The 26,706-nt window shown below is 38.6% G+C and overlaps 2 protein-coding genes across 4 annotated transcripts; one reads left to right on the top strand and one right to left on the bottom strand.

The window, feature by feature from the left end:
• Window positions 1-238: 238 nt before the first annotated feature.
• sart3 (spliceosome associated factor 3, U4/U6 recycling protein) lies at window positions 239-21,049 on the top strand. The gene is made up of 19 exons (XM_058775644.1): window positions 239-545; window positions 2,726-2,852; window positions 3,322-3,426; window positions 3,665-3,849; window positions 4,065-4,170; window positions 4,909-5,033; window positions 6,145-6,300; window positions 9,705-9,843; window positions 10,605-10,712; window positions 10,835-10,912; window positions 10,995-11,053; window positions 11,168-11,277; window positions 12,038-12,150; window positions 12,234-12,310; window positions 12,509-12,677; window positions 12,789-13,252; window positions 13,379-13,531; window positions 16,310-16,497; window positions 19,125-21,049. Exons 1-19 carry the CDS (start codon window positions 348-350, stop codon window positions 19,333-19,335), a joined length of 2,871 nt encoding a protein of 956 aa, XP_058631627.1. The 5' UTR covers window positions 239-347; the 3' UTR covers window positions 19,336-21,049.
• A 131-nt stretch (window positions 21,050-21,180) lies between these two features.
• ficd (FIC domain protein adenylyltransferase) lies at window positions 21,181-25,433 on the bottom strand. Of its 3 annotated transcripts, none has more exons than XM_058775646.1 (3): window positions 25,314-25,433; window positions 24,442-24,778; window positions 21,181-23,220 (listed from the first exon to the last, which is right to left on the bottom strand). In XM_058775646.1, the coding sequence occupies exons 2-3, from the start codon at window positions 24,710-24,712 to the stop codon at window positions 22,142-22,144; spliced, it is 1,350 nt and encodes a 449-aa protein (XP_058631629.1). In that variant the 5' UTR covers window positions 24,713-24,778; window positions 25,314-25,433; the 3' UTR covers window positions 21,181-22,141. The 3 variants fall into 3 exon arrangements, with proteins under 3 accessions (XP_058631629.1, XP_058631630.1, XP_058631628.1); XM_058775647.1 differs by having other exon boundaries at window positions 25,309-25,420; XM_058775645.1 differs by lacking the exon at window positions 25,314-25,433 and adding an exon at window positions 24,931-25,223.
• Window positions 25,434-26,706: the final 1,273 nt, after the last annotated feature.

Genomic DNA, 26,706 nt, shown 5'->3' on the forward strand with positions numbered 1-26,706 from the left:
ATTGTTATTATTATATTTCTCTGTCAAGCTTTGGCAATACTGTATTTTTTTTACAGTCATGCCAATAAATCAATTTTGAATTTGAATTTGAATGTCACTGTATTTTATTACCAATGCTTTGGACAAAAACACGAAAAACAGATACTGACAGACGAAGATTGAGACTTTTCCAAACCACCACAAAGAATTTCGTTGGAAAGGAACACATGCTCAAATGCCAAACTGACGGCGGCCAATGCCTGCAGTTGAGCCCCGCCTTCTCGCTGCACGAGCTCCCTGTTTTTCGCGCGAGTTCTTGTGTTGTGTGCGCGAGCCCTGCCTCTGTTTCCAGGCAGATAGTACTCAACATGGCGGCGACGGGTAACGAAGAGCAGACGTTGTTGCCAGATATCGAAGAGGAGGCTGAGGGCATGGAGCGAGAGATGGAGTCGGAGGAGGAAGAAGAAGAAGGGATGGGAGTTGAGCATTCCGAGGAGGAAGATGAAGAGGATACGTCTGAAGACGAGCGCGAAAATGAAGCGGAGATCCAGAGGCTGGAGGAACAGGTGAGATGAATGAATGAGGCTAACGACTCTCCTCACATACGCAGCTCTCTAAACACCGCACGAACGACTCTGCTGGGGAGTTTCTGTTCATGTACTTGGCAGAGGCCGTTTATTAGAGAAGTCCTACGTGCTTAACTTACTAAATACATGGCCAGGAGTGATAAAAAATATAGAAATACATAACTATGTTCCTGAGGAATGTTGCTAGCAGAGGCTTAATCGAGCTAGCGAAGACTCGGCTTGATATTTAATCCTCCGAACTACATTTTTATTTAGGTTTCCCACCTATATGCATTCCCGGGTGTGTTTAGGGAGCTTTGTGACCTTGCATGTCATAAGACTTTGTGAAATATGCAATAATAAAGTTTAGTGTTGGAGTGTTTTGATGACGCGTGCCATGCTCACCGAGTTCAAATTCGCGCCACAGAGCTCATATGCGACAGAGTTGCCAAGAAACACCTATTAGTACCTGTGATGACTTTAGATTTGAATTATGTTTATAACCCAGTAGTTTTAGGTTACAGACCACGTTCAGGGGCTGAAGATGGACACTGTTGCGCAGTGGTTGTAATGGTCATGTCCGCGTGTTTGTTTTGGGACTCCTTATATTGCTCTGGCTCTTGGGGTTTGGTCTTCTGTTTTGGAGTGGTTTCTGTTTCTGTTTTGACAAACTGTATACCGTAGATGAAAACACCAATACTATATATATTTGTAGTACTGCGTGTTTCATATTGTACTTAGATTATGAGAGCACAAGTTTCTGGTGTGCATATATTGTACTAATATTACTTGAAAGAATGCAGTGATGCATCTATACCAGCTAAAAAATCTTTTAAACCAGATATGGCTTTGGGTGATAAGTTCACCCAAAATGAAAAGTTTGTCATTTATTTATTCACCCTCAAATTGTTTCAAACCTATGAGTTTCTTTGTTCTGTTAACCGAACAGCCACTGGTAGCCACTGATGTCCATAGTATGGGAAATTACTATGGAAGTCGGTGGCTACCGTCAACTGTTTGATTTGAAGCGTTCTACAAAATATCATCATCTCTGTTCAAAAGAAGAAAGAAACTCATATAGGTTTGAACCAATTAGAGGTTCAATAAATGATGACACAATTTTCATTTTTGGGTGAATTGTCCCTTGAAGATGATCTTGCTGCTCAGAATACCAAGGTCATTGGTTAGATTTTCAGGGGAAGCATGAACTGATAAAATGCATGCCTTGGATGCAGTGTAAGCCACTTTGGATAAAAGCTTCTGGCAAATGCAAACTTGGATAAGCTGGTCTTCAGTTAGTTTCCCAACCAGAATGTAAAACTTAGACTATTAAAAGGGCCTTTATTATGCTGTAATAACGGAACTGACCAAGCTAGGAGATTAAAACACCAGCTTAGACTGGTTTAAGGTGTTTTTTCCCTGCAAGAGTGACAGCTTTTTCTGTAATTTTTCCATGAGTAGTGCACAGGTTCGTTTCAGTCTCCGTAGCCTTGCATGCATTGGATTGTTCAATTCAGAGCATTCCTGACCACTGAAGTCACTGATGTTTTTTGTACAACAACAGTCATGCAACAGCTGTGATGTCAACTAAGTGGGTCCGATCTCTAATCCATCAGCCTGTTTCTGTTTTTTTTGCAAGACATAAGCAGAGATTAAAGTTTTACTTGTTTCTTGCAAGATGTAGTGGATCAATAACAAGAAGTCACACTGATTGTCTGATTTATTCCAATGATTTGAAGTCCCACACAGTTTCTCTCTCCGTGGGAAGTGGCGCTGTTCCAGTGTCTCCCACTCTTGCGTGCTAGACTACAGTGAATGCCCGCCTTGTCCAGATGAAGCCATCCTCCCATCCAAACATATTAGTTGTTAAACGTTTGGAAAGAATCTGTACTGATAACGTAATGCAGTTTAGAAGACAAAGGATTTAGTTCATACCTTTCATACTTCCCGAAGCATTGCAATCATATGATATTTTTCTTATATGCTTCATAATTTAGATTTTTTTTTGCGCAGTGTAATCTCACATTGACCTATTGATGCTGAATGAGTTTAGCATGGTTATACTTTTATTAGGTCGACTTCTACAAAATACTTGGTGAATCATTTCAGTTGGAACATTTTGTGAATAAAAAATGAGTGTCATAATGCTAATGTCAACACCCCATGTGCCATTTCTACAGCTGTCGATCAACGCTTTTGACTACAACTGCCATGTAGACCTAATCAAACTCCTGCGACAAGAAGGGAAGCTTCACAGACTGCGCAAGGCCAGGCAGAAGATGAGCGAACTCTTTCCTTTGACTGAAGGTGGGACATCCTTATTTTGTTTCTGTTCTTTGTATGTTAGCCAGGTTTTTCTCTGATACTGCAACAGAGAGATTGGTGCATATTATATAATGTGAAAGTACAACAAGTGCTTTTAGAGTCCAGGCTATTTTTTGATTCGTTCTTGAGGTTTGAGTACTCATTGCTCTCCAGGAATGATGATCTCCATGAACAGGACCTTCTGCAGCAGCCCTGCAGGAAACAATTGGAATTTTGATGATGATTCTAATGAATTTACTGGACATGATAATAGCACAGCACTTTACACAGCACTGGACTGCAAAAGCAGAAAAAAATGCTGCTTATGATGAATATTAAAAAAAAATCAGAAACAAAAATATGTAGTCTTTGAAAGTGCATGTATTTAATATGTAAAGGAGTGTTAAGATTTTATGATGCGGAGATATGGGTATTGTGTTACTGTGTTTGACTGATTTGTTTGGTGGAACAGAGATTTGGCTGGACTGGCTGAAGGATGAAATCCGTCTGACAGAAGACGAATCGGACCGTGAGAAAGTCTACGAACTGTTTGAGAAGGCTGTCAAGGATTATGTGTGTAAGTGTGGCTTAATTGTATTCATATTCTTCGGTTCTTTGAAACTGGTCAAATTTTGTATTTTTTTCTAAATGTAATGGTAGGTCAAGTGTTTGAGCTTACTGTAAAACAACTAATTCTATTACCACCAATAATCTGATAAGTAACATATAATTGCTGCTTAATTGTAAAATGGATTGTTTTGAGGTAAACCTGTGCTGGGGAATTAAAAAAGAGATGCTGGTAAACCCATCCATAGGTCCAGAGATCTGGTTGGAATACGTACAGTACTCCATCGGGGGAATGGGAGCCCAGGGAGGCATTGAGCGGGTTCGCTCCATCTTTGAGAGGGCACTGACTGCAGTGGGTTTACACATGACTAAAGGAGCTTCAATCTGGGAGGCCTACAGGGAGTTTGAGATTGTTATTCTCTCCACAGTCCAGGTATTTACTCTGGGTTCCTACTCAGATATATTACAGAATATCAGCATGGCATTAAATTGCTATTAAAAATTGCCGACCTAAAATACTGGTTATTAAATATTGCATGAATAGTAATGAGAAGTACGATTTTGGATGTTAAATAAATCTTTTAAACGATTGGTGAGAGTGTTTTGTTTTGTCGTATGTAGTTTTAACCTCTTCTCTCTGTTTTCTAGCCTCCTTCTGGCAGCGTTCCATCACAGGAGCAGCAGGAGCTGCTGAATGCCCAGCTCGAACGCATACACACACTCTTCAGACGGCAGCTAGCTGTACCTCTGATGGGTGAGAGCCGCTCTGTTTCTCTCCCCTCGCTCCTTCAGTCCTCCACTTTCCCATTCTTTCTTTTCTCTTTTCAGTGTTGGAATAAATAATCGGAAAAACTTGTCCACAGACAGAAAGGGTCGGGAGAATGGATGCCGAAAGAATTTAGACTATGACTATAAGATTGCGCAATTTGGCAGAAATAAAATAAACTGAGAACAACATGTCTAGACCGAACTGAGATCTGGTCAGATGGGATTGATTAAGACTTAAATTACAAATAATATTGATTGTTGCATGTGGTTTCCTTTCATGTGCATTTCTGAAAGCCAAGTAATGTCAGTCCTGTCAGGTAGACACCAGCGCTGCCAGACGCTGGAGCACAGGCTGGGGACAGGAGAGCCAGGAGCAGCCTGCAGATAGCCAGATGGTCTGGTTTTGTGAGCAGGGTTTTTTTCCGCTTGTCTCTTGCCGGCTGCTTTTGGCACCGGAGATGCAGAGGAGAACGCTCTGATCACATCCCACTCAACTAAGAGAGCCAGATCGCAGATTAGGTTTTCGTACAGCATGGTTCATGTTTATATAGGCTTTCTTCTTTGTCAGAAAATTGCCTTGTAGTGATGACATAAGTTAGAAATGCAGTAGTATCAGAAAGACTGTATTATTCAAAACATCTTCGAAACCAAACAGACGCTGTGTGTCCCTGCAACACAGAAAAATGAAAGATTGATCTGTTTGTGTTGATATTGTGTTCTGTAGATATGGAGGGAACATATGCGGAGTACTCGGATTGGGCTGACGACGGCGTACCTGAGATGGTCACGCACCACTACAGACGTGCTCTGCAACAGTTGGAGAAATGCAGACCTTTCGAGGAGGCTTTGGTAACTGCACACTTGTCTCACTGCTGTAGAGATCATTTGATTTTCTGATTTGATCTGATGTGAAATTATCTCTCTGGCAGCAGCTGTGGTGGTAAAGATGGTGATTGTGATTTTAAAATGTTTTATAGCAATAGCCTGCTTGCAGCCAAAATCAGTCTTCACAAGTGTCATTTAGAGAATCTGATTGAACTAAACGTGTGGTAATAAAAGCTCTTTGTTCACAAACATATGCTCATCAACACTTTACACTCACCTATTCAGGAGAAGTCAAAAATTAAATCTCAGTTAATTTAATCTTATTATTTACTTTATGCATTCCTGGTCTTTTTTTTTGTTTCCTTGTTTCTTCAATTTCTTCTTGGTCTTTCATCAAACATTAAAGGCTTGAACCATCTCTGAAACAACTTCCTTTTTGGCTGACATCACTAAGGCTGCTTAAACATTTGGTGTTGGCAGAAGTCCTTCACAGTTGACTGCAAAACCCACACCCTTTTCACTATTTAATTGATTCCTGATGGACAAAATCAACTGCTCTTCCTTTTTTCCCTCTTAGAATATCCTGTTTTTCTTGGACATTTAGCACACTAAAGAAACAAAATGGGTTTGGGTAGCCAATGTTGACTTTCAAGCTTGTATTCATGCTTTTAGACCTCAGCCTGACACATACATAAATTAATCAGTGACCCTGTTTTTGTTGTAGTGAAGTTCTCAGAAATTAATATGTACAATTAAGACTTGTATTCTGTTATTTAAGCTGCAGATTTTCATATTCAACATATGTATATTTACTATTCACTCGAATCACAGGAAGAACTGAAATCAGAGAACGAATTCAATTTGACTATAAAAGTGGAAATTGTGATATGTTCCCAGAAAGAAGTTACTTTTAATAGTGAATTGAATTAAACTGTACTTCACAAATTGTTCGACTTGCTGAAAGATATGGCTGTTGTTAATATTCAGCTGCGTAATCGGATAAGTGCTCTTGCGACCTTTTTATTAGAACACATGAAATTGTTCTGTATGACACTCTTTTTTTTCTTCCCGGTTACATTCAAAAGCTGTTGTTTCTCATTTGAGCTGTCTAATGCTGTTCTTTTTTATTTTCTAGCTGGTCTCTGAACCTCCAAAGCTGGCAGAGTATCAAGCTTACATAGATTTTGAGATGAAGGAAGGAGATCCGGCTCGTGTCCAGATTATATTTGAGCGAGCACTGGCGGAGAACTGCCTCGTGCCGGACCTGTGGATCAAATACACCACGTATCTGGTGAGCAACTCTCATAAGCACATGTCTGCTTTCACCAGCAGCCCTCTGCACAGCTCACAAACTGAATGATTCACACGTGCCAATCCCACACCTCCCTCCATTTATTCAGGAACATATCAATTGCTTTAATGGGATGGTAATGAGATGCACAAGCCACAAATGTGCAGCAGCGTAGTTGCAGCTGAGAACACATTAGAGAGCCTGCTTCTCACCAGATGGAGGGAAGAAAAAGGGGGGAAAACTGCGAGTTAACGAGACAGAAAGAGAGATGGTGGGAGGCGCGTAGGGAGAGAAAAATGAGATCGAAAAGGGGAGAGAACGACACCTCCTCATATTAGCAGCGAAAGCGGCAATCCATTTGTGCTTTCTGATTCAACGACTGAACTTAATGAGCTTCTGCATTAAGGGCTACAGGCTGGAGTGTGTTGGTGGAGCCCATTCAGGCGGTTGAATTCCTGGCAGCTATGGATGTGTGAAGTAATTAAATCAAGCCTTCATGCTTGTACTCTCTTAGGTGATTAAATTGAGATGCTGTTTAACTAAATTATATGCACCTCACACTGTGAGTCACAGAGCTGCTTTGCCTAATGGATATAGGGAGGTTATTACTTGGTTTTACAAAGTGCTGTATTGTATCTAAAGCCTCCTACGTAACCAATGACCTACACCACTTTAGGATCGAGCGTTGGATCAGTTTCCATAGAAAGGAATGAATTTTTTTTTTTCCCACTGACTATCATCTATCCCAGTGGTTCTCAAACCTGTCCTGGAGTACCCCCAGCCCTGCAAATTGTGTATGTCTCCCTCATCAATCACACCTGATTCAACTCATCAGCTCATTAGTGGAGACTGCAAGACCTGAAGTGGGTGTGTCAGATGTAGGGAGACATACAAAATGTGCAGTGCTGGGGGTACTTCATGGAGAGGTTTGAGAACGACTGATCTATTCCATTACCCATTCAGCTAGAGCATTTGGTTAGTTTTATCTGTCATATTTTAGTGGCCCATATGTTCATCCCTACTAACAAACTTGGTGTGCTTTAAAGAACGATATAACTCTGATTCATACTTCAGTAGATATCAGATTCATCATTCTTTGATGAAATCGTTTTGAAGAGCAGTGAGCAGATGTTGAGTTGGCGCAGGAGGTGCAAAGCAGAGATTTTATACAACTCTCCTGTTTGTAGAGGCAATATTGCATTTTAGTGAATGATTATTAACGTAAGGCAGTTTCCCATAGACAGATTTATCTTTGCTGTAGATTAAATCTCTCTTACAATGGAGGAGTGATTCCCTGCTCAACGTCATCTTTAGCTCGATCTTACATGTAATCTTTGAGCAACAGAGGTGCTTGTAAATGGGTTGGCAGCAGATCAGCAGTGCTGGATTGGGTGGGGGATTAGAATAATTACAGCCTACTCATCTCACACACACACACACACCTGCTCTTCCTGGAGCATGTTCAGTGGCTTCGGTACGGAAGGCAAAAAGACCGGAGACCATTTTTGTGCATTTTAACAAGCAATTCTGTAAAATGTCCTATGACCTTTAGGTTTCTGTCTTTCTCAAGGCCAGTTTATTCAAGACTTTGAATAAAAATTAATTCCTATGGACCTATTGAGAGAACATTAAGCTTTCATCAAAAGGTTTATATATATATATATATATGTATGTGTGTGGGTGGGTGTATGTTGGTGTGAAAAGATATTAATGCTGCTATAATATCATGATATTATATCTTTTATACTGTTTAGTTGTACCCAGTGTGAATTTGCTTGTGATTCATACTGATGTATGTTTGTTTACATTTTGCTGTGAATAGGCCATCTGGAATTTTTGCATTTTATATGAATAGTCCTACAGTAGGTAAACAAGCTAGAAAAGCTGTCACGAGCTCTCTCCAAACAGCTGTTTGGATTAATCAAGATAATGATTTCCTTCTCCAATTAATCCTTAAAACAACATTTTACATGCAGTACATTTGAAAAAAAATCAGCTGTCACGCAACCTGAGGGTGCAGACATGTTTCTAGAACAGCATTATAGTTATTCTCATTTCCTCTGCATCTGTCTGAAACATGGTCCATAATTCTGATGTTCTGACCTGTTCAAACCAGTATTTGACCAGGATGTAAGTAGGGTTGGGTATCATTTGAATTTTATCAATTCCGGTTCTGCTTATCGATTCCGATTCTTTTAAATTCAGATGTGATTAATGATATCAAACATTTATCCTGTGTCTCTTTTTTGCAAACCATTTATTGGAGCTGAATACCATGAACAAAAATCAACAGGCTACATTAAAAACTGGACTCTTTAAGAGCTGTTTGTGTGCAAAATGGAACTGCATGATTCTGGATAAATTTGAGACAACTAAACAAAATCACATGTAATTTATGAATGATTAATTCAATGACTCACTCAAGATGAGTACTTGTTCCATTACTGGATGAATCAGCGTTCTTGAACGAATCTCTTGTATGATTCAAAGACAAATACATTTTAACAGCCCCTTTTCACCACCTACTGGCGTAACAATGTAATCGATAAATCTTCATTTGTGTCAAATTACTTTCAAAAGGTGATTTACTCTATTTTAATCGCTACAGTACACAACAGAGTTTATATCTGAATTATAAACTTTTTCCCCAGTACTTCTGTGATTTGAATGTTTGTAACACAGAAATGATACTGTGTGGTTGAAAAGACAGATGACATTCTTGACAGATGACAGCTGCTCTCTTTAGGTCAACGGCAGTGCGAACGCAGATTTTAATGTTCAAATCACACTGGTGTGATCATACGCTTCACAGACGAACCAAGTGATCGCACACGTCAAAGGTTGAGGAATGAAACAGACGAATCATTGTAATTTAGGAATAGAATACACATTGGTGTTTGAATCATTTTTGCCATCTTTAACGATCTATTAAATTAAAGTGCTTTGTCATGTTTGTGGTGACACCTCTCTTGCAACATGTTCACAGATATTATAGTTACAGATATTATACTTGGCTTTTTTGGCTTCTGATCGCAAATGGAGCACTTGCTTAGCGAGCAAGGTCCAGTCCTCACAGATGAAGAAAAAAAAAGTGTATAGGAATTGATAGGCGGAATAGAAATTTTAATTTAACAAGTATCAGATTCCTGACCTTAAGTATCCGATTCTGGAATCGGAATCGATTTTCGATTCCCAAACCTAGATGTCAGGACCTTTCCCTAATTTTCTTTGTCAAAAAGTCAGAATGTTTGGTGATTTTAAATTACATTTTTGTGTTTAAGTCAAATAGCTGCTCTTGGTGGATGTTGGCTTGGTCACTCATCTATTCGGACTGCTAAAAAATTTTTTTTACAAATGATTCTGTGACTTTGCTCATAATTGTTTTTTTCCCTGTTCTACCTCAGGATCGTCAGTTGAAAATTAAAGACCTAGTGTTATCTGCTCATGAGCGAGCCGTCAGGAACTGTCCCTGGACCATGGGCCTGTGGAAGAGCTATCTTTTGGCTCTAGAGAGGCATGGGGCTGACCATCAAACAGTGACAGGTACTTTTAAAATAAATAAAATAAAAGGAAAGGCAATATCTGGGAATTCAAAAATCTAATTCTAATCACAATATTGGCTTGACATTTATGTGAAGTTTCTTAAAATTTGTTTTTGAAAGTCCTACACTCATTGGCCCGCTTTATTTGTTATACCTTGCTAGTATCTAGTTGTGGCATACACTCAAGTTGCTGGAAACATTCCTCAGAGATTTGGGTTCATATTGACGTGATAGCATCACACATTTGCTGTAGATTTGTTGTCTGCACATCCTTGATGCAAATCTCCCATTACACCACATCCCAAAGTACTCTCTTGGATTGCGATCTGATGATTGTGGAGGCCATTTGAGCATAGTGAACCCATTATCATGTTCAAGAAACCAGTTATAGATGACTTGAGCTTTGTGACATGGTGTGTTATCCTGTTAGAAGTAGCCATCATAAGATGCGTACAGTGTGGTCGAATAGGGATGGACATGGTCAGCAACAGTACTCTGGTAGGCTTTGGAGTTTAAACTATGCTCGGGTACTAAAAGGCCCAAATATTTAGATATTTGCCTTAACCTAATAAAGTGGCCGGTGAGTGTATATAGTATGAGTAGTCATGAAATCATGCAAGTTTAGTGGTCAGAGGGTATGAAAACACTGTTAGCAGTACTGAATCAGTTTATGAATGGCAGAAACATTTTGCTGGAATGGAACGAATGATTTTAACACACAAGAATTGACATTAACAAGCGTTATAATTTCTTTGCTTTCAGATGTGTTTGAAAAGGCCCTGAACGCAGGGTTCATCCAGGCGACTGATTATGTAGAAATCTGGCAATCTAATCTGGACTACCTGAGAAGACGTGTTGATTTCAGCAAAGGCAAGAACATATGTTTTTTCTGTTTTATTACTGGTATGCTTTTACATTCTCCAGTTTTGGCAGCTGATATCAGAGGAGTGAATTTGATGTTTTATTATTGATGGATTTGTTGATTTTTGCAGAATGGAGCAGGGAGTTGGACGAGCTGCGGGCAGCTTTTGCACGCTCCCTTGAGTACCTGAAACAGGATGTAGAAGAGAGTGAGTATTTTGTCTGTTTTTATGAGGTATGAGAGCACACTTGTAGTAACAAGACACATGTAACTACTATCTCACTTCTCAGGGTTCAGTGAAAGTGGAGATCTGTCCTGCACAATAATGCAGATCTGGGCAAGGATAGAGGTGAGGAAACACTACTGTTGCATCTGTCCATCCTTCATTAAGTAATGTCGTTCTGCTGATTACAGTCTGTCTGTAGTTTTTACAGTGCTGCTTGTGTTTGATTGCTTTAAACAGGCCTTACATTGTAAGAACATGCAGAAGGCCCGTGAACTGTGGGACAGCATCATGACAAAAGGGAATGCGAAATATGCCAACATGTGGCTGGAATATTACAACCTGGAAAGGTCAGCTGTTTTCATCAGTTTGTGCATCCGTTGAGTTGTTTTCACTTCCATTGATGCACAAGATGCTTTTTGGATCATTCTCATATTATGCTGGAGAACATGATCAGCAGGTTTTACACAAATTTGAGGAGTTCATTAAATATTGCTTTAAATACTCTGAAATTCATGTTAATTTGATAAAAAGTGTATATTTGGGGGTGGGGGGGGAGGAAGCATTTTCGCTAGTGGTCTTAGATTTTTAGGCTCTGTAAGCAGTGGTTCTCAACCAGGATCTGATCAGAAATACCAAAATAATCTTAGTCTATAATGGGGGATTCTTTGAATATTGTGTTATACGACGGGTACCTTTGAGTCAAAAAAAGTTTGAGAACCACTGTGTTTTAAAGTGTTTTTGATGAAATTATGAAAACAAAGATTTGTGACCTGTGCTGGAAAAATGAACCTTCAAAATGATGTATGATTTGTGGGAATCGATCGAAAATGACTAAGCTACACCCGCTTAAAGTCGATAGAGTCAGCAAAGTCAATTTTGAGAATATTAATAAAATCAAACTACTGTAATGCACAGATCTAATAGAATGTTACACATTCAGACTCATTTTGCCAGCGCTTGTCGCATTTGTTCTCTTCAGAATAATGTGTATTAACAATAAGTTAGGGGTTGAGCTTATTTTGATTTCATATTATTGTCTTTAAAAACTTTTAACGGCAGGTAAAGGCTGCTGTTTTATCTCTGTATGTATGTATGTTTGTGGATCAGGTCATATGGAGATGCTGCTCACTGCAGGAAGGCTCTCCACAGAGCTGTACAGTGTACATCAGACTACCCTGAGCATGTCTGTGATGTCTTGGTCAACTTTGAAAGAGTGGAGGGTGAGTTAATTGATGCATATATAGATTTCTGTTTATATTGGTGCCCAGATTTGTAGGGTTTATGTGGGTGTTGTCTCTCACAGGCTCACTGGAAGACTGGGATGCTGCAGTCCAAAAAACAGAGACTAAACTCAACAGAGTCAATGAGCAGAGAGCAAGAGTAAGTCCTAACTAGCCTTTATGGGATTCAAAAAGCATGCATTTAATTATGTCCTTTTTCCTTTTGAAAATAACAGAAATAATGTAGCAACAAGCGAGCAGAAATATGTATCATGTTTAAAGTATCTGTCAGGAAGCTTGCCATGTAGAAATCTCCTTATGAAGCAATTTTTGAGCTGTCTGAATGGTGTTTCTGCAGGTGGCTGTAAAAGAGGCTCTCCTAGCCAGACAAGAGGAGGAGAAAGCCGAGCACAGGAGAAAATCCAAGGCAGATAAAAAATCCCAAAAGAAGAGCCAGAAAGCAAACAGAGTTGGGGATAAACGGAAAGCTGAAGATGAGTACGAGGAGGAATGGGGAGAGGATGCAGGTATGGATGAAGTCGCATAATTCTGTTAGTTGTTAAAAAGAGAAATTGGAAGTCATTTCCAAACAAGTGTGGTTTAGATTTCAGCTGTACTGACATATCAAATGTGTGCAGAGCTGCCGTCCAAGAGGCTCCGAGGGGAGGAGGACTTTGGTAGCACAGCCACAGAGGAGTTCATGGAGACAGAAAGTGGGCTTTTCGGCCGACGAGCTCCATCACGTAAATCTGAGCCACCCGGTTTCCGTAAGAACCAACAGGGACTGTCTGAAGCCCCAGGACAACCTCAGGACGTGTCATACGAGCAGCGCAAAGATGAAGAAAGTGTATTTGTCAGTAACTTGCCTTTTAATCTGGAGGACCCAGAGGGAAAGCTGCGAACATTGTTTAAGGGTTGTGGGATTGTACAGCAGGTGCGACCTGTGTTTGCAGCAAAAGGTGTGTTTAGAGGCTATTGCTATGTGCAGTTTGAGGACCGACTGGCTGTATCTGAGGCACTTAAACTGGACAGGCAGGAGGTGGATGGGCGGCCCATGTATGTGTCTCCTTGTGTGGACAAGAATAAGAATCCTGACTTCAAGGTATCTAGAATGTATACTACTGAATTTGTGATGTACTACAAATAGTTCACTTGAACTTCAAGAAACACTACATTTCTTATTGGTTATCATTTTTAAAATGTGAATCATTTGTATAATGTGTCTTAGGTTTTTAAGTACAAAACAGCAATTGAGAAGCACAAGATCTTTATCTCGGGCCTGCCGTACTCCTGCACTAAAGAGACACTGGAGGATCTCTGTAAACCGTACGGCACAGTGAAAGCCATCCGGCTTGTCACCAACCGCTCCGGCAAACCCAAGGTGTGTGGTAGGCCTCTGTCAATAATATAAATATACAGTTAGACTGTCTCAGTATCCTGCAGTATATAGCGCATATATAAAATGAATGTATACAGTCCATTACAATTACATTGATCAAAAGATACTGTAAAGATGAAATGAAAGAATCCTGAAATGTTTCAACAAAGTATTAAGCTGCAAAAACTGTTAACAGTGGTAATAATAATTATCATTATTAAAGGGGTGGTTTACTGCTTTTTTTCTTTGCTTGATTGTGTGTATGGGGTGCAATATAACATGTCTTCGTGTTTCGTTTGTTAAACGCCTTATTTTTCATATATTTCACCTTTATTGTAAGCCGCTTTCTCCTCTGTCATTTGAACGACCGGTTGACTTCCTGATTCTCTGAAACCACTCCCTCAGAAACAGGCAGTGGGCTCAGATTGGTTATTTGGGCCGGTGTGTTGTGATTGGCTAAACCGCGTACTGCACATTGTCCGGAAACTTCACGCCCATTACCTTCACGGGCCACAGTTGCACGTGCTGCGGTCAAATGTAAATAATGGTGTCAATATTGCCGTATCAGTTTGAGCCAGAATCAGACCCAGAAAGCGGCAATGAAGAGAGTCAAGCAGAACTTCCGCAAGCACGGCTCTTACAAACGTTTCTGAATGGAAGTTTGCTGTTGTGATTACATATAGTTTTTTGAAGTTTGTACACATTTGTCTTATACACACAAAATAGCATCGAACTAACTGGCCACTATAACCAAACAGCGTTGGCTTGTGTTTACGTTCTTGATCAAATCGAAAAATTACGTCATAAAGTATACATGGAAAATACATTTACAAAATTAGTACATAATTACAAATTCGGGTCCAAAATGTTTGTACACGTTTGTCATAGACACACGAAATAGCATTTAACTAACTGGCTACTAAAGCCAGCGTTGGCATTTGTTTACGTCCTTGATAAAACTAAAACATTACGTCTGAATTTATACATGCAAATACATTTAAAATGATGAAATCTTACTTACAGGTTGTGGCCCAACAACTGCTGCCTCTGGTTTTAAAGTTGGAACCGCTCCATGTTTTAGTAATAGTTTCTGTGTGAATCCGGCATTGAAATCATGTAGATTCTGGAAGCTGTCTTCCGTAAAATGCGCAGCACAGAGAGCTAAATTAGGATTGTAATTGTCAGGAACATAATCAAACATAAATTTTAACCATTGTTGACGAACTACAGCATCCGTAGGAAGCCCGAACACAGAAGACCTGACAGCTGGGTGAAAATAACACCGTTTCGACGGCATGACTACAACTCTCCACTATAACTCTTCCTCTTCGACAAAGCCGCAGAACATGGCCTTGCCCCCTCTTTGGCATGTTCCGGAGGGAGGGGTTGATGTAAATTTATGGTTTTTTTACATATGCAACCCGGGAAGTATCTCGTTGTAGTCCCGTATGAGTCGTTTTTGTAGGCATTAAACTTCCTGATTTTTAAAAGACGATATCTCCGCTTACGTTGAACTTTCAGCGCAGCAACTTTGCGGATACTGTTCAGGCACCAACAGCAACATTACACACTATTTAAAATGGAAAAAAGTGAAATCGCAGTAAACCACCCCTTTAATAAGTGAGTGCAAATAATAATAGAGCAGTAAATCAGCATATTAGCATCATTTCTAAAAGATCACGTGAAACTGGAGTAATGATGCTGAAAATTCAGCTTTGTCACCACAGGAATAAATAACTATTTTCTATTTCAATATATTTTAAATTTGAATTTCAAATTATAATATTTCACAATATAAGTTTTTACTATATATTTCTGATAGTAAATGCAGCCTTGGTGAGTATATGAAGCTTTTTTTAAATCATAATGATTCTCTACTTTTGGAAAGTACTGTAATTTTTGCTTGTCTTAAAGTCTTAATTGACTCTTCCACAAATGTCATAGTCTCTTCATAGTCATGGCATTAAATGTTGTATGCACAGCCTAAAATGAATGCCTTCCTCTGTATTTTTGTCGTCTTCAGTATTTTTTCCAATTCAAATATCTAACATCCTTAAATCAATATACATTTTTTGAGATGCAAAATGAAGATATAAGTCTCATTTTCTGAGAAACTGAACAAAATTGAGTTAACTTATTGAGTTAATATTTATACATAATAAATATGTCAATAGGGTATAAAAACTTGTTTTCCATTTGAATTAAGTAGATTTTTCTGAGCACAATGGCACATTTTTGTTCTTGTTTTAATCATAAACTCAATTAACTTTTTACGAATTTCTCATAAAACAAGACTTATTCTGTCCTTTAATTTCTCAAGTAAATGTATTTTGATTTACAAATATTTTAAATATTTGCACTGGAAAACAAGACCATGAGGAAGAACAGCACATTTTCTGCAGTGTGATCAGAAGGAACAGTAAATGTTTGGGATCAGAGCCATTCAGGCCTTTTTTTTTCAAATGAATTAAATAGTGATGGAGAATTATTTAGAAGTTTCAAACCTTGAAGCGTTGTATTAGCAATGCTTCAAGGTTTGAAACTTCTAAATAATTCAAACCTTGAAGCGTACAACTCATTGTCTGCTCGCTAGATGTTTACATTTTGTGAAGAACATATTGACTTTATAAAACCTGCTAAAACCCTGTATAGTCATCTCCAAGCTAATTTTCACAGAATATAATATTCATATTGCTGTAGATACATTACATGTCCAAAAGTTAAACCAATATTCCAAGGAGTATGTTGTTGAGTCTTCACATTAATGTGTGTGCTCTGTAGGGTTTGGCATATGTGGAATATGAGAATGAAGTGCAGGCCTCGCAGGCTGTGCTGAAGTTGGACGGCACCATGTTGGAGAACTTCACACTCTCTGTTGCCATTAGCAACCCCCCGAGCAGGAAGATGGAAGATAAAGCAGCACCTAGTCGAGTCCTGGGGGCAGCGATGCTGAGGCAACCTCAGGGAGCGTAAGTACATCATACGCCAGGTTAGCTGGCCGTGTGTTGAATTACTGCCATGCAGATGTCAGTAATTATGGTGTGACAATCTGTGGTCTCCAGAGGAAAGGCATTTATTGTTGAAATTTGCTCTAATATTAGATTTTGGAAAGGGAAAAAAAAAGGTTTCAGCTGCCTCTTACTATAAATGATAGGGCTAAATGATTAATTCAAATAAAATAAAAATTGCAATACGGCCTATCAAAGGCTGCTATTTAATTAGATAAATATACATGCTATGTGAATGAAGCGCCTCAGGATGCAGTACAGGTGCTGGTCATATAATTAGAATATCATCAAAAAGTTTATTTATTTTACTAATTCCATTCAAAAAGCGAAACTTGTATATTATATTCATTCATTACACACAGACTGATATATTTCAAATGTTTATTTCTTTTAATTTTGATGATTGTAACTGACAACTAAGGAAAATCCCAAATTCATTATCTCAGAAAATTTGAATATTACTTAAGACCAATACAAAGAAAGGATTTTTAGAAATCTTGGCCAACTGAAAAGTATGAACATGTACAGCACTCAATACTTAGTTGGGGCTCCTTTTGCCTGAATTACTGCAGCAATGCGGCGTGGCATGGAGTCGATCAGTCTGTGGCACTGCTCAGGTGTTATGAGAGCCCAGGTTGCTCTGATAGTGGCCTTCAGCTCTTCTGCATTGTTGGGTCTGGTGTCTCTCATCTTCCTCTTGACAATACCCCACAGATTTTCTATGGGGTTAAGGTCAGGCGAGTTTGCTGGCCAGTTAAGAACAGGGATACCGTGGTCCTTAAACCAGATACTGGTTGCTTTGGCACTGTGGGCAGGTGCCAAGTCCTGTTGGAAAATGAAATCTGCATCTCCATAAAGTTGATCAGCAGCAGGAAACATGAAGTGCTCTAAAACTTCCTGGTATACGGCTGCGTTGACCTTGGACCTCAGAAAACACAGTGGACCAACACCAGCAGATGACATGGCACCCCAAACCATCACTGACTGTGGAAACTTTACACTGGACCTCAAGCAACATGGATTGTGTGCCTCTCCTCTCTTCCTCCAGACTCTGGGACCCTGATTTCCAAAGGAAATGCAAAATTTACTTTCATCAGAGAACATAACTTTGGACCACTCAGCAGCAGTCCAGTCCTTTTTGTCTTTAGCCCAGGCGAGACACTTCTGACACTGTCTGTTGTTCAAGAGTGGCTTGACACAAGGAATGCGACAGCTGAAACCCATGTCTTGCATACGTCTGTGCGTAGTGGTTCTTGAAGCACTGACTCCAGCTGCAGTCCACTCTTTGTGAATCTCCCCCACATTTTTGAATGGCTTTTGTTTCACAATCCTCTCCAGGGTGCGGTTATCCCCATTGCTTGTACACTTTTTCTACCACATCTTTTCCTTCCTTCGCCTCTCTATTAATGTGCTTGGACACAGAGCTCTGTGAACAGCCAGCCTCTTTGCAATGACCTTTTGTGTCTTGCCCTCCTTGTGCAACGTGTCAATGGTCGTCTTTTGGAAAACTGTCAAGTCAGCAGTCTTCCCCATGATTGTGTAGCCTACAGAACTAGACTGAGAGACCATTTAAAGGCCTTTGCAGGTGTTTTGAGTTAATTAGCTGATTAGAGTGTGGCACCAGGTGTCTTCAATATTGAACCTTTTCACAATATTCTAATTTTCTGAGATACTGAATTTGGGATTTTCCTTAGTTGTCAGTTATAATCATGAAAATTAAAAGAAATAAACATTTGAAATATATCAGTCTATGTGTAATGAATGAATATAATATACAAGTTTCACTTTTTGAATGGAATTAGTGAAATAAATCAACTTTTTGATGATATTCTAACTATATGACCAGCACCTGTATATTCAGTGTCTCAGTGAGGCTTGGTTTGCAGTAAATGCTGCTTCACACAAACTCATCTCTGCATTTTGCTGCGAGTTTGGGTCGCTTATAACGTGCATTTGGGAAAACAACATGCACCAGCCATTACACCAGATTTGTAATGAGATTTATAAACCTGAATCTTTGAGAGCTTCCCATGGGTTTGCGCCTAAATGAAAGCTTGAGTTTTTAAAATAAAGAAATGAGGAACTAAGTATTAATATTATAATTTTACTATAAAATAAAATTACTATTGTTTCTTAGATATTCCATTTATTTTACTATGAAACAGTATTATAGGTTTTTTTGGGGGTTTTTTTGTTTAATATTATTATTATTATTATTATTATTTATTTTATTTTTTTAAGATTTATTGTTGGCGTTTTTGCCTTTTATTTAATAGGACAGTAGTTAGACAGGAAGCGAAGTTGGAGAGATAGAGGCGGGACGGGATCAGGAATGGTCCATGATTAATCAGATTTACAATAGTTTTACAAACTTTCATAAATATTTCTTTGTTTAATGTTATTTAATAATTCTATTTAAATTAAATACTAAATTGTTTGTATACTAAAGTTGATTTATCAGATTTATATTAAAAAAAAGGCAATTAAATGTTTCCGCCCAAACCGTGCATTGTGTTTCCCCATAGTTCTTGGTTGCTAAAAAAAACATCAGTTCTTTCTCTTTACACATTTTATTTTATTTTTTTCAGAAGAGGAAAAGGACGAACTCAGATCTCTCTGCTGCCGCGCTCTCTGTACCGGCAGAGTGCTCCAGATGCCAAAGCAGAGAATGGGACCGTTTCTGCACCACACGCCACAGTGACAGATGGAGTGCACGGAGGACCTGGAACCACAAGCCTGGACACGCAAACCAAGTCTCTGTCCAACGAGGACTTTGCCAGGATGCTCCTCAAAAAGTGAAACTATATGCAGAGAGCTCGAGAAAATACCTGCCTTCTGACAGAAAGCCATGCTGTGTCCTTACGAATCCGGCGGAGAAACAGCGTTTTAATTTAGCCTACTTTCTGTAAATATGTGACCACTCCCGATATATAGAAAAAACTATTTTAACACCTCAACCATGGAGATGTGAGCTGTATTGTTTTCTTTATTTCTTAGTAATAATGAACGGGATATGGGGGGCAGATTTCAGATTTTGTCAGCGAGTATTTTTTTAACAGGATGTTAAAACAAACGATGTGAGGATCGTTGTTTTAAAAGGTATATGCAAGAACATTTAATATGAAGATACATTATGTATTATAAATAAGTTTCAACTCGGCTTCATTTCTCAATAGGTCCCTTTTGGGGCAGCTGATATGTAGATGCGTCCCGCACCTCTGCCTTATCAAAGGCAACAACAACAACAAAAAAATAAAGATCAAAACCTTTATTTTACATATTCTCTGAACTGCATGTTGTATAAATAATTTATTTGCAGCACCACAACCATTTGAAACAGTCTTGCATGTGTAGATTTACAACTAATAACTGTCTTCATAAGTGAAGACTAATGGAGTAATAGATGATCTTGTCAGCAAATAAAATCCAGCACCTTGCCAACAACATATGTAACTAAGAGGTTCGACTTTTGTGTTTATTAGACTGCAGCGCTTTAATTAAAAGCGGTACACTATCCTGTCCTGGAAATGAGTAGATTCTAGTTTTATCACGCATTTTGTATTTTCTCCTAGCGCTGCCCTTTGAATCTTGTTAAATTGCTGACAGCTTGTAAACCTGCCTTACCTTGTGTGCTCAAAAAAGGTCTGAAGAGTAAAGCTTGTGCTCCACAGCCAGATTCAATTCAACCTTCAGTCTAGAACTCCAGTTTTATCTAATCTAGAACCTTAGATTCCACGTGTGTTTGCGGTCATATTCGAGTCGAGGGCTGGCTGAGGAGCACAGATGCTGCTTTAGAACCGATTGGGTCCTTCCCGGAAGTTGAAGAATCTATGCAGCTGTATATCGCTAGAACCTTCCACTACGAGTTCACCTGATTGTGAACCCATCCTATACTGCATTGTATATACACACACAACATATATCATCTAAAATGTCCTGGATATTAGTATTATTTACTGGTTTTGATGGCTATGATGGAGTTGTGTATTTCATCCACTATTAAATGTTAAGCTGATCTATTTTTTTAACTGCGGTGTCATACACTAGACAGTTCCCTCCCATGTTGTTCTTTTGACTGTGTTTGATTCTCGTTCACACCCCTCAATGGTTGGCCATAGTTTTGTAAAGCATTTGTATATTTTGAACTAAAAAAGAAAAGTAGCTCTATATATTTGCGTTTGATCACCACAGTGGCCTAAAGTAGTGATTGAGAAAATAAATAAAAAAAACATGCTGTCTTGTTCAACATTAAAAATAATGAAAACACGGTATACATGTGGTAAATTGTGCACTCTTTTCTTAATTTGGTTTATTGTATCAATTATTTGATTGGCCATTTTTATTTACCACTGTCAGTGTCCTCTTTAGGCACTCGTAATTATTTCAAATAATGTTCCTGTTGTATTTCCTGTGTTGCTCAAATTGTGTAGTCATACGGTTTTATTTTTCCTTTTTATTAAAGCCTAAATTGTTTAATGAAGCAATTAAATGTATGTGGTTGTCAAACATGACTTGTGCTCATTTGTGATATTTTCTCGTTTTAGCCATATTTTTGTTTCGTCAAGGGTACAGCTGACATTTTCCATATTTCACAACAGTGCGATTATCCTACAAATGAAACATAAATCCACCAAATACTAGAAGGAAATGAGAAGTTGCACAATTTATTACACCCAATAATAAAATAGCTTTTATGAGTAGTAAAATAAATTAAAGCTGTTTAAATAGATTAAAGTGCTTGAAAATAGTGGCAAACTCAAAATCAAGACATCAGTCAAAAAAAGTAAAAAAAGTTTCTAACATCATTATTAATACAACTTTTCAGCAATACTCCTATAATCAATGATACTTCTTACTAAATAACATTTTGAACAGCTGTAGGCAATTATATTCCTTGCGTCATACATCAGAATCATTGAACGATCATTTTCACATGGAAAAAAGACATGGACTATATTCTATGTTACAGGTTAACTATTACTCAAAATGGGTTTTGCAGACATTAATTTTTGAATTTTTTTTTGCTGTAACCTGCCAGCTTGTAAGTGAGAAATGTGTGTAACAAGCTGTTCATAAAATGCACTTCAGCTAGTAAAGCATCTGAAAATCATCACTAAAGGACTGCAATCTTTCACATTTCACAGACCTGTTCTTTTTCCAAGCAAACTTCATTAGAGATTAACTCGAGCTTGCATTTTGAGACTAGAAAGAGTCCAAGTATAGAAATAAACACCACAAAAGTACGAGTATGAATATTGTTCCCAACAAGCAGCAGAGTTCATTTATGCAACATTATCATTAACTCACAAGCAGAAGGATGTAGTTGCAGAAGATCTGACTTTATACTGTTCGTTCAGTGGAAAAAAAGAGCTTTTCTTTGATTTCAAATTTAAAACCAACAAAGTAGAGACTAAAATGTGGACACTTCGAACAGTCAACAAAGGATTTGTAACGAATAAAGCTACACAGTAAATGCACACTTAAAATGGATCAACAGTTTATCCATGTACGTCCCATGCTAGCAGTAAAAGGTTGGTACAGAGGCTGATATGGCACTTCAATTTACACCACATGCAATCTTTTTCCACTTCCCAGTGTACATCTATCAGCTATGCACAGGAATGGTGTGTTTACAGTCAGGACAGGCGTGATGACTAGCCCCGGGCAGCCCCACTGCGTGCTCACTTGTGGCTATCAATAGCGTATCAAGTGTAATTTCTGTGCATTTCGCGATAAAGCGAATAAAGGGCCTTACGTCGCCCTCGTTGGCAGTATCCAGGGCGGTGTAATACTCCGCCCTCTGCTCTTTCCGAATGGTGATCGGCGGATAACTAGCTTGCATTAGGATTAAATTCATGAGCAGGCGTGATGTCCGTCCGTTCCCGTCCACGAACGGATGAACGTAAACCAGTTTATAGTGCGCAAGAGCTGCGAACTCCACCGGGTGGAGATGCAGCGCTTCCTCAGAGTTCACCCACTGCACCAGCTCCTGCATGTGCTTGTCCAAGTCCTGTGGATGCGGTGGGATGTGATGGCCCACGAACACCTGGCTGGCACGGAATCGGCCGGCTTCGACGGGATCGGCGTAGCCTAGGACCCGTCGGTGTATCTCTAGGATGTCATTTACAGTGATCGCTCCGGCGCGGGACAGCAGGGTGGTGTTGATGTACTTCATGGCCACGTCGACGCCAATTGCCTCGTTCTGTTCTTGAAGACTCTTTCCTGGAACGGCGTATCTGGTCTCAATAATGTGGCGAATCTCAGACAGAGTGAGCGTGTTGCCTTCGATAGCTACGGTGTGGTAAATATGATGGTAGTAGGTCTCCTCCATGACTCGGCGCAGAGCAGAGTTGCCTTTGGGTATGGACATGAGACGTCGTACCTTTCCATCGATGATTCCAAAGTGGCGCTGATCTATTTCCTCTACTAGTGGGAGCGTGCGATCCCTGCTCACCAGAGCCTTCTCGTTGCAGGGTGAGATGGCGAGGGCCTTGGTGTACAGGTGGTCTGCTTGGACGACATCTTTTTCCTCCTCCAGTATGGTTCCTAATTCAGTGAGCGCCTCCACAAACTCCGGGTTCATGTTGAGCGCGTGGACGAGCAGCTTATGAGCTTTCTCCCTCTTGCCATTTTTCTTCATCTCCAAAGCCTGCTGGAGAGCCGCCTTTGCCTCCAGCTGAGTCTCTGTAAACAAACAGATGGTCAGCGCTTCACAGTATGACATTTCAGCTGAGAGACGTATAATCAATAGACATTAACACTTCAAAGTACATTTCAGTTATTTTTCATAGTTTTATCTGTTCAATCTAAATGTATGACAGCAAATAGTCTGTAAACCTGATTGCAATGAACTTCTAATGAGTTTTAGCATCTGCTGAGATTTCTAGAAACCACAAATGTAATAATTTTAATTGTGTCCACAGAGGTGAATGAGATGAATATTAGGTTTGAAACAAATAAATTTGAAAAAGAAATTCCATTTGTAAATCTTTTTAATTCCATTATTGAACATATATAATAAAATTAAACCAGAAAATTCAGCAAGAAAAATAAGAGGGAGTTGATTTATTGAGAATTGACTGAACCGTAAAAAAATTAAGTAAAATTAGTAAAAATTGTTTTTGTTCATTGAAATAAAGCTGAAATAACATTAGCTGAAAAATGTAAAATTTAATTAAAAAAAAAATTGAAATATCCATTTTATTATATATTTACTGTGTGTATACATATATATACACACACACACACACACAGGTATATATAAACACACATGCATGTATATATTTAATAAAAATGTTATATTTATAGAGTATATATATATATATATATATATATAGATAGATAGATAGAAATATTGTAGATAGAAAAATGTATTTCCCCATTTACTTATTTTTTTCTCCCTAAAATGGGACTACAGTGACATGTATGAAACTGATGCATGTCTCAAAACAGACAGCCATATTCTGCTTTGAAACCCCACTAAAGTGGTTCTGAGACGTTTAATCCTACAATTAAAAAATTAGCCTGATTTAAATAATCAAAATATCATATTTCCATAAGTGTGCTGAATTTAGTCATAAGAGTTAATATATGGAGGATCTGTAATGGTTAAACTTCCAATCGTTTAGTATCTCTGAAAACCCCTGAATATGCTCTGTACAGGACATCCATATGGCACGCATGGTCTCAGAGATATTTGCTAAAATATAATGCCCTCTACAGATGACAAAAGTCTACGTATGGGTCCCAGGAGGATAAGATTAGGATATAAGATAATGAAGTCTAACATACTTAATTTAGAATAACATGCATCCAAAAATTCACTTGAGAAAGTAAATAGTCAATTTTGATTAAAGACACTCAAGCCACTCAACAACACAAAGTCAGCAGCAGCTTCAACTGTACCTTTACTGGGCTTGACTTTCTGTGGCAGGAGGTCTAGTGCAGTGAAAGGGACGGTCAGGCTGGTGGTGTGCACCACAGGCCGCTGGACACCCCCCCACAGCTGACAGCGCAGAAGAGCAAGACCCTTCAGCGTGGCACAGCATTGCTCCTCTATTCCTGCTAAAGGCAGCAGCAGAACAAATACAGACCCCAGCAGGCCGAACAGAACGGGTCCCCAGCCCCAGAGCAGAGGGCCACTGCAGACGTGACGGAAAACTGCCAGAGCTGCCATCAATCACGCGATCCAGACTCCACAGGCACGTGTCCAACATTCTTGCAAGATACTATCTGAAAACCTCTGTGAAATGTAAGAAAAGAAGGTCAGGCATTACCAACTCAAATCAGGTTTGTTGTCATTTTTCTCCAGTCTAATGTGAGCCAGGTGGCTCTTGGGAGTCTGACAGTTTATGAAATAGTCTTAAATCAAGTGATTTGTAACCACACACTTACAGCCATGTCTCATGTTGTTTCATAGTCTAAAGATGAGAGGACAACTTACTTATGATCAAACACAGTCGACATCTTTCAAACCACCTAAACCTGTATTTGATATGTACAGCTGGCCTATATGCTGTGGCGGAACACAGTGACATTTAAATATTTTTATAATTGTAATATTTAACACAATATATAAATACTTCTAATATTGTAGAACAAGATATTTGTCAAGCTGATATCACCTTAGGTAAACAGTCCATGACTACAGCACTTCATGACAAGTCAGTCATGGCACTATTCATACATTTCTACAGAAAAATGTTCCCGAAAGCCTAAAACCGGCGGCAAGCAACGCACTTTATTAAACAAGACGCAAAGTTTCATACACACCTTACCGGTTAATGATGTATTATTCTCGCTGAAATACTGGACATGACCAGTAATGTTTGCACTGCCGTTAGCAACGTCAACTTCCGCCAAACGGAAATGACCTACTTGTAAGGATGATGTTGATTGGTTGATTTTACTTAGTATGTGCTTGGTGATTGGTCAGATTTTTGCTACACACCCTCGAGCAGCAACACATTTTTCAGATCGTAGAACTACATGATTGGACAAGACGCTCCATTGGTATGTCAATATGTAACCTTTTACCTCTAATGTTCTTTACTAGAAGTCTAACAAGCATTTTGCCAGTTATTATTTGAACTTTTAGCAGATATTTATTTACGTATATAATAATAATAATAATAATAATAATAATAATAATAATAATTTACGTGTATATTAATAATAATAATACGTATATAATAATAATAATAATTTTATAGCTCCTTAAAAAATAAAAAGAGGAGGAGCCGACAAATATTGAGGGGCCAAACCATGTCTTATAGGTAAGCATGAGAATTAATATCCACTCGAACAATGACAGGGAGCCAGTGCAATATAGGAGTGATGCAATCATTTGTATATAATAAAATTAAAGATATACGACTCACACAATTATTTATTTATTTATTGAGAAAGTTTTTACTGTCGTTGCTGTAGATCGATTTTATTATATTATTTTTATTTTCATTAGAAGTCATTAGAAGTATAAACACTAGAGGTCAGTATTGCTTCAGTAATAAAATTAATCATTGTTCTTTTATTTCCTTCATTGAAAATCTTGGAAATCTGGAAGACATGGCCTTTATTACAAATACTGCATTTCAAACAATGCCATAGAAAATCTACTACAACATATTCAGTTAACCTATGAATTCCTGTCTACAGATACAGATGTGAATTTTGATATTTTGTTCAAGTGAAGATGAAACACTAATCCATTTCTTCTTTTATGCCTTCAACATATATAAAACAAGCATACATTGATACAGTAACTTCAAACTAATAATTTATTGTACTGTAATTTGTGCTGCCGTCTCATCAATACTTCTGAAAAAGTTATTATAGACATGTTTTGCTTTATTTATGAGGACTTTTTCACTGTTTCTGCACACCTGCACACACACACGTCAAGAGATATTACAGTGTGTGTGTGTGTGTGTGTGTGTTGTGGTCAAGGAGGCAATAACTGTGCAGAGTGATTTATGACTATATTTCCATCCTGAAGCTGACCAGATGTTAATACTTAACACTCAATTTTATACACACCAAGAGGAGAGAGACAGATTCCATTCATATTAATCATATCTTAGATCGAGTCACTAAATGTATTAAACATGGAATACAAATCATGTCCTTTACAGACTTTGATGCATATCTGCATAAAGCAAACTATAGAGA

Source organism: Onychostoma macrolepis, chromosome 05 (genome assembly GCF_012432095.1).
Source record: "Onychostoma macrolepis isolate SWU-2019 chromosome 05, ASM1243209v1, whole genome shotgun sequence".
Taxonomy (NCBI): domain Eukaryota; kingdom Metazoa; phylum Chordata; class Actinopteri; order Cypriniformes; family Cyprinidae; genus Onychostoma; species Onychostoma macrolepis.

Coding starts and splice junctions, on each gene's coding strand:
- sart3 (XM_058775644.1), top strand. CDS start 348: ATGGCGGCGACGGGTAACGAAGAGCAGACGTTGTTGCCAGATATCGAA. Junction 3,427..3,664: donor GGCTGTCAAGGATTATGTGT/GTAAGTGTGGCT, acceptor ACCCATCCATAG/GTCCAGAGATCTGGTTGGAA. Junction 6,301..9,704: donor TCAAATACACCACGTATCTG/GTGAGCAACTCT, acceptor GTTCTACCTCAG/GATCGTCAGTTGAAAATTAA.
- ficd (XM_058775646.1), bottom strand. CDS start 24,712: ATGGCAGCTCTGGCAGTTTTCCGTCACGTCTGCAGTGGCCCTCTGCTC. Junction 23,221..24,441: donor GAAAGTCAAGCCCAGTAAAG/GTACAGTTGAAG, acceptor GTTTGTTTACAG/AGACTCAGCTGGAGGCAAAG.